Here is a 7,467-nt window from a genome sequence, read left to right on the forward strand (position 1 = left end):
GCACTTAGCTATCTATGACTATCAGTCAATCTTCAAAAACAAGTTTTAAAAGTCAATATTCATAATCCTGCAGAAGTTTCCAAATTTCCACTGCAAAGCACAGATCATACTCAAAACACAGCAACAGCTTTTTGTTGTAAGTTGGCATTTTTATCTGTAATTTAAAACTGTCTTAAAATATTCTTCATTCTTTCCAGCTGGAATCTCAATACTAGTAAACAATGAAATGCAAGAATATCCTGTTTTAGGAATCTTCCATATAGTTAGTACAGAAAAAACACCTTCAGATGCATAAACAGTTTTCAAACACTTGTGTACCACTTCATAAAATCTGGATTACAAACATGAAATTTAACTGTGTCTGAATATTTAGAAAGTAAATAGATTAAATACATTTTTTTTAACTTTCAAATCTGGTCTTCAAAGTATTTATGGATGTTCAAACTGACAAATATTCCACAAATCTGAAGGTCATATAGTGGTTTAAATCTACAAGCGTGGATTTAATCTTTTAAATCCTTCTCTTCCTTCACTTGGAGAAACTCAGTCTCCCTTTCTCACACTATTATTGAAATGTTTCTATTTATTAGACTTCTACTTTCTGTTTTAGTCTTTTCTTAAGGACTGTATAAAAGGCCATCTGTAAAAGAGGTCAGTTCCAGCACTTTTCTTCTCATGTCTATCAGCCACAGAAGCACATACTTAAAAACTAAATTTTCTATCATGTCAATTAAGTCTTCTTGTGTTCAAGTCTTCAAGTATTTTTGACTGGAGTTGTCATGCTCATTAATTTCATGCTCATTGGCCAAAATTTCAATTGTCCAAATTCCCTTATGCACAACAGCCTTACAAACACTCTTGAAGTATAACAGTAATGTAAAAGACCACAGCCCCCCAATTCATCTTCTCCAATAGTTCAATTTTAAAAGTAGCAATAAAAGAAAATTACTACACTTGGTCATGTTATTAAAATGAGAGTATATAGAATATCTATATTAGTTCAAAGGAATTAAGGGGCAATTTTCAGCACCACCAAAGCTTTTTTTATAGTAGAGCTTTTGTAGGATATGAAAGACAAGTCTTCACACTGTACAACACTGTATTTGGAAAAACAAAGAAAGCAAAAACAAGATAGCATAACTTGACAAAATGCTTAATCCTCTCTTGGCAATGTATTCCTACATTGTTATTTCATCACCATTTACTAACATAATAAAAGAGAAGAAATAAATTGCAAATATATATTCTAATTTTAAGTGTGGAAAGAGAATTTTAAGGTATAAATAAATAAATTTTATATAAATCACTTGCATGTGTTTAAACATAATAAATATAATTAGGTATCATTAATATATTAATACTACAGATATTTAAGTCAGAATTCAATACAGTCCTTGACAAAAATGTCATCCAAGCCTTATGCTGGTAATTAAATATTAATTGTAATACCATGGCAACGGAAACATTGTCTGTTCTTTTACTGAGACAGACCCACTAGAAGAAACATTTGTGTTTCACAGATAACATCCAGTATTTCCTCTAAGGCTACATGAGTCATCCTTCTCAAATTTTTCCCATAAAATAAAAAAAAACCATTTCCATGCTTAAAAATTAATATAATATGAAAAAGAAATCATCTAGGTAGGAGAAATTCTTGCTAAAATAATCCTGCCACAGGGAAAAAAAAACCAAAAACATTGTTTTGAATCAGTAGCCAAATTCCATTTAGAATAAACTGTGGGAAGATTTTGCCTTTTGGAAACCAGTCAGTGCTGGCCTTTGGCACCAGCACCTGTTTCTCAGAAGGCTGAGCAGTGATATGTTTTTTAAAATCAATGTAACATCTTTGATTCTTTCACCACCATTTTGCAGAAGCCATGATTAAGAAACCCTTGCTACCAACTCAACTAAGCAAAAATAAAACTGAAATGCTTGCACTGTTGAAACTCTTCAGGTTTTCCTACAACTTAGTAACTAGCAAATAGAATAGAAGCAAAAAACCATCTTTCACTAGCATTCTAAATTGGGCAAAAGTGACCAAGTCTACCTTGCTGATAGCAAACTATTCTGGGACACTGCCTAGTAATAAGACAAAATATAGAAATATAATATTTAAGAAGATATAGTAAAATGAAAGACTGAAAAAAATGTGTAGGCTTGCCTCATAATTTTCTAAACCTGAGTATTTACATTATTAAGTATAATGTATCTCTTACCATCTTCATTCAGGAACAATTTGTTGAATCTTAATCCACTAGGCTCTTTACCAACATATCTGTGCACATACTCTGTGCCAAGATCATTGACAGCAATCGCATATTTCAAAGGCTTCACACAGGACTGGAGACAAAATGGAACTTTGGTATCACCCACAGAATGCCTGGGAAAACACAGATGAACAGGCTTGAAATTTCCTGTTTGTCAGCTGTGGCAGTAGAGGGCTAAATGCTTCATCTATTCTTCAACTACAAGGACTATTAACAAAAACATCCCAAAAAGCCAAAGCATATTTTTACTAAGTCTGATTTTAAAGAACATAACAATGAGATTTAGAGGTTTTAGCAACTGACTCCATAAGCCAAGCATAACAAAGTCAGTTGCTGACTACTGCAGAGGTAACAAAATAAAAACAAGTCAGAAATGGGTTTGTACCAGAGCAAAAAATCACTTCAAACCTTTAGTCTTACACTTATCCTACTCAATTGCAACCCACATACTCAGCTGGGTAATGCTGACCCAGATAGAGCCACTATACTGATTTATGTCTGTATAAACAAAGATGAGATACAGCTTGGTTCTGCCATTTGAGAACAATTATCAAATGGCCATATTTACATTTCCTTTAATAATGGCAAAGATATAGCACTTATTACATGCTATCTGTTGGAAAGTTTACTTCCAGCATCTATGTCAGACTGCACCAAGAATGACTCACGCAAGCAGCATATGCCACATCTAGAGAGAGCAAAAGGCTTGCAGCAGTCACTTGTCTGATGGCAAAATCAGGAGTGGATTTGCTTCTGTTCTTTGCAGAAAACACTAGAAGGCTTCAGTGAAAATCACAATATCATTCTGGCATTATAAAAGCTAACATTACACAACATTAAGCATTACAAAAATTAACATTATAACAACTTTCATTAGCACATAATATCCAAAACAAAGCAAAATGTCAATTTAAAGTATAAGGTTTTTTACTATTAATAGATTCTAATTCAGACACTTAAACAGGGAGATAAAAAAATACTTCTGCTCACTTTTACAGCTCCTCCTCTGAGATTACAGAACATATGGCTAATTATAAGCAAACATATGGATCTCAACAGATCATGGCAAAATGAACTCCAAAATGAACTCCAAGCCACAGTCACCAGAAGCAAGTCTGATGCTCTCAGGAACGCCCCATTCACAAACACAGCACCAAAAAATTGCAGTTTCCAGAACCTGCAGTAGGACCACAGCAAACTGCAGGCCAGCAGAGCTGATGAGCACCTTGCATTGTGTACTCACAAAGGGAGACACAGAGCTCATGTTCCTTCTCAGCTAGATGGTGCAAGGTATCCCTTTACATCTAGGCTCCTATCTGTCTCTGCTACTCTGAGTTACTGATACTGAGAAAAATAAAATCACTCTGACCAGATCTAAGAACTACATACACCCTTACAGGGAAAAGCTTGATAAACCTGAAAAGCAAAATTGTATTCAGCTCTGTCCAGTTCCCACACCTTCATTTTCTTTCTAAAGAACATGAATCTGCATTTTGTCAGTGACACGCAGATTATGTAACAATGTTACAGTGGAAACATTAAAATGCAGACAAGGAGCTAACACTTAAGTACATTGTGACCTACACAGAAAGTTACATAGCCTGATGCACAGGTACTACTAGACAAAGCTCTTCACTTCCAAATATTATTGCTACAGAAGCATTGCCTCTAACTTCCCTTCAACTACTCCAAGAACAAAATGTAGAAGTTACAAAATGTAGAAGTTATAATATACCTCTGTCCATCCACGGTGCAAAGTGACACCCCCCACAAATCGGGGCTGAACTTGGCCAGTTGAGGAATATAGTCAGCAACCTATCACAGCGTGAAATGAAGAGAGACACATTACAATATCCAAAATACTTAACTCTACTTTAATTAAAATAAATATCAATGGAAAGAATACACAAGGTACAACTGATTTAGTCTACAAATTATCACCTGGTATACCTAAAATTTCATTAGAAATTACTATATTCACTAGATCATTATCAAAGAAAACATTTTTTCTAAGTAAAATTTTCGGCATATTCAGACAGGTATCTGTGTTCTGTATAACAGCATGTCCATCATTTTCAAATAATGTAAAATTTTTAGTTTGTAACACAGTCTGATATTTTTCAACTGATTTATTGAAAATAAGCACCAGAATAAATTTTATTTACTAACGAATGTGCAGTATTAACAATTCCTTTCATCACACAATCCAGACAGATGTGCAGAGCTGCATAATTTTTCTACAGCCTAACTGTAGTCTGATAAATTATTCAGCAGCTTTATAGTTTATGTAAAATAAAGAAAGAATAATGCTATTTTCATATTCCAACATCAAAATGCTACAAGATTCTTAGAGGCTGTGAACTGTATTTCTAACACAGTTTACAAACTGCAGGCATAACTGAAGTTCAAAACTCTTTCATCAAGTTACCAGTTTAATTTTGCTAAAAATGTTAAGAAAAATCTGTCTACTTAACAAATGATGCATTTGGTTAATACTGAAAATCTACAGAAGTTTGAAGTTGAATTTACAAAGATATTACCTTTCCTCCAGATTGTTTTTTAGCACTTTCATATAGCTCATCAATATGGGAAGTAAACGACATAAAATCTGGAATGACAAACTTCCTTCTGAAAGCTTGAGTAAGCAACACAATATTACTCTGTACACACCTGCAAAAAGTTAAAAACATTTATTAGTACTTTGACAATGTAGTGTGAAAAAAAGACCTTCAGTCCCTTGAAGCTAAATGCCTAAGTGGAGTCTATATTACTTTTCCAATTTGCCACTCCATTTTTTAAATTAGTTGTAATAGCTTTACTGCATGCATTTTTATTCCTTTCTACTTAAGGCTGTCTTTTGAAGTTTCAACTGTGAAGCTGTACTGCAAAAGGTATTCTCAATCTGCCTTCAAGTAGCACCTCAGCTTGCAAAAGGGATCTAAAGCATCCAATTCTTGGTATCAAACTATCTGAAGTTTATCTAACCCAGACCTTGTCTAAAAAAGTGCTAATTTCAGAGTTAAATCAGACTTGGGAGGTTCGGGGTTTCTTTCTCTCACTTCAACCCTTCACCAACAACTGAGGTGAGAACGCTGCCAATAGACCAAACTGGAATGTGATTCCATTCTTAATAAGAAAAAAAGTCTTTGGAAAAACTTGATAACATCTCCTGCACTAAGCAAAAGTCAATAGTGAGCAGTACTGCAAGTTTCTTCTTTCAAATCTCCATCACTCAAGGAATCCCGGTTGCCTTTTAGCCCAGAAAACACAGTTACACTATCGGGCACACCCTCTGAACGTCAGCCCATCTGGGACAGCGAAAAAACGATGAGGTAAAAAGGAAAAGACTTATCTAGGACAAACAGAAGGAAGGATGAAAACACAAACTGAGACATACTGAAAGTGGTGCGTCTGTGGGTGAGAGAGGAGAGCAATTGGCAGCCATTATCAAGTCAGCTGAAATATGACCTGATAAAAGGTATTAACAGCCCCATCCCCAGGCAAGGAGGACAAAGGCAGGTTTAACAGCAAACAAACAGTTAACACCTTCACACCGTGCCTTCTGGCACTGTTGACAGAAGCAGACACATACTATTAATGCAGGCAAATGGAAAGTTAAGAACATCTAGGCACATGCTACGAATTATCTTCCCTTTGAATCCCCCCTCTTTTTCTAAGCCTTTAAACTCCTCCTACTTCGAGGGCTTTATCTTAAATTCTACTGATATCCATTTCAAATGGTGATAAGCACTACTCTCTGAAAGTGAAAGAGAAACTGAGTTTCCGATGTACTGTCACCTTACAAACTGCTGTCTGTAATACGCTGCCTTCTTAGCCTGTGTGAAAATTGCAGTTGAGTTGTTTTTGTTGCAATCTGTCTTTTTTTTTCTGTATCTTGCAAAAACTGCTGTTTGCTTTTGTTCCCAGCAGCTTCCAATTACAGTCACCTAGTCCAGGTGCAAAACCCCTTTTCAAAAGTAATTAATAACACTGAGGGCAGCTATGTGCAGAAGGACTAACAACATAACATGCACTAAGTTCAAACTTCAGATGCACTTCTACATTGTCTGTACTACCTGAGCACCATTAAGAACTCCTATAAGAGAAAACAAAAATCTGAAGTTCACCCAAACCTTTTAGAACAATTCAATACAAAGTATGGAAAACAAGAAGGCAGTATGCACTTAAATACAGTTCTCTTAAGATCACATTATGTTTCTGAAACAAGAAGGGCATTTATATACTTAAAATTTACACCAAGCCTATGATGCCCACTCCAGCAGTTCAATCCTTTTAATGTAAGGATTAAAACTCCTCACTACAGAAATGGCTGTGCTAGTGAAGGACATTGCTTATTGTCACCAATTTTTCCCAGACTCTGCCATGGTCATTGTCTGGGTATTTATCCTGGGTATTTACTCCTTAAACCAAGCAAATAGTTTGAATTCACAGACTAAATTAAATACAAGGGTTCAAGTAATCTAGATGGGCATTCAGAACAATAGGTGCACAGACAAAACAACGGAGTTCTTGGGTCTCCCTTTAACAGGACAGTAAACAGGATTGACAGCTTTCAGTCAGCCAGGAGATGAGCCAAGACAGCCTCTAAAATTCTGCAGCTGACATCTCCCCCCACCGAAGTAATTAACTAATTATGTTCCAGGTAGATGGAAGATGACTGGCTCTGAAGAAGTGGAGTAATAGGAAAAGATCACAGGGAAGAATTTAAGTAAATAATTATACTGATAAATAAAGACCTTTCTACAGTCAAATATTGTCAACAACTTGGCCCTTATCTCTCACATAGTTTAGTGGTGCTCAGGATAGGTACCCTAAAAAGTCCTACTTTACATTCTTCCATTTCAACAAACTTTACAATCTCAGCCTAAAAAAAAAACCCAGAACTCTCTTGCCAAACCCCAATCCAAGCATTTCTTGCCTCACTTTAAAAAATGTCATTTCAAACTATAAATTTTTCCTGATACATTTTGCTTAGGAAGATTAGGCTGCAAGTCTTATGATCAATATTAACTGTCAGTGACTTGTATAATCAACTTTGAAAGCAACACTGAGGGGTTTTGGAAACTGCATCTTTGTTCTTTAGCACAAAGTTAGGATCACTTTGTTTCCTTTACCACCTTGTTAGGTTTATCCATTATTTTTCTAGTTCTGACTCAGATTGCTTATTACTGCTTCCCTA

At 35.3% G+C, this 7,467-nt stretch overlaps 1 protein-coding gene across 2 annotated transcripts in view; it reads right to left on the minus strand.

Moving 5' to 3' along the window:
• Positions 1 to 7,467, minus strand: part of GLS (glutaminase) — a 50,684-nt gene that overhangs the window by 39,933 nt on the left and 3,284 nt on the right. For both annotated transcript variants that reach the window (XM_005415972.3, XM_031059052.1), the window contains exons 3-5: positions 4,808 to 4,937; positions 4,003 to 4,082; positions 2,217 to 2,380 (exon numbers count right to left, since the gene is read on the minus strand). In XM_005415972.3, the coding sequence (XP_005416029.2) occupies positions 2,217 to 2,380; positions 4,003 to 4,082; positions 4,808 to 4,937 (374 nt within the window). The remainder of the gene's footprint in view (positions 1 to 2,216; positions 2,381 to 4,002; positions 4,083 to 4,807; positions 4,938 to 7,467) is intronic.

Source organism: Geospiza fortis, unplaced genomic scaffold (genome assembly GCF_000277835.1).
Source record: "Geospiza fortis unplaced genomic scaffold, GeoFor_1.0 scaffold112, whole genome shotgun sequence".
Taxonomy (NCBI): Eukaryota; Metazoa; Chordata; class Aves; order Passeriformes; family Thraupidae; genus Geospiza; species Geospiza fortis.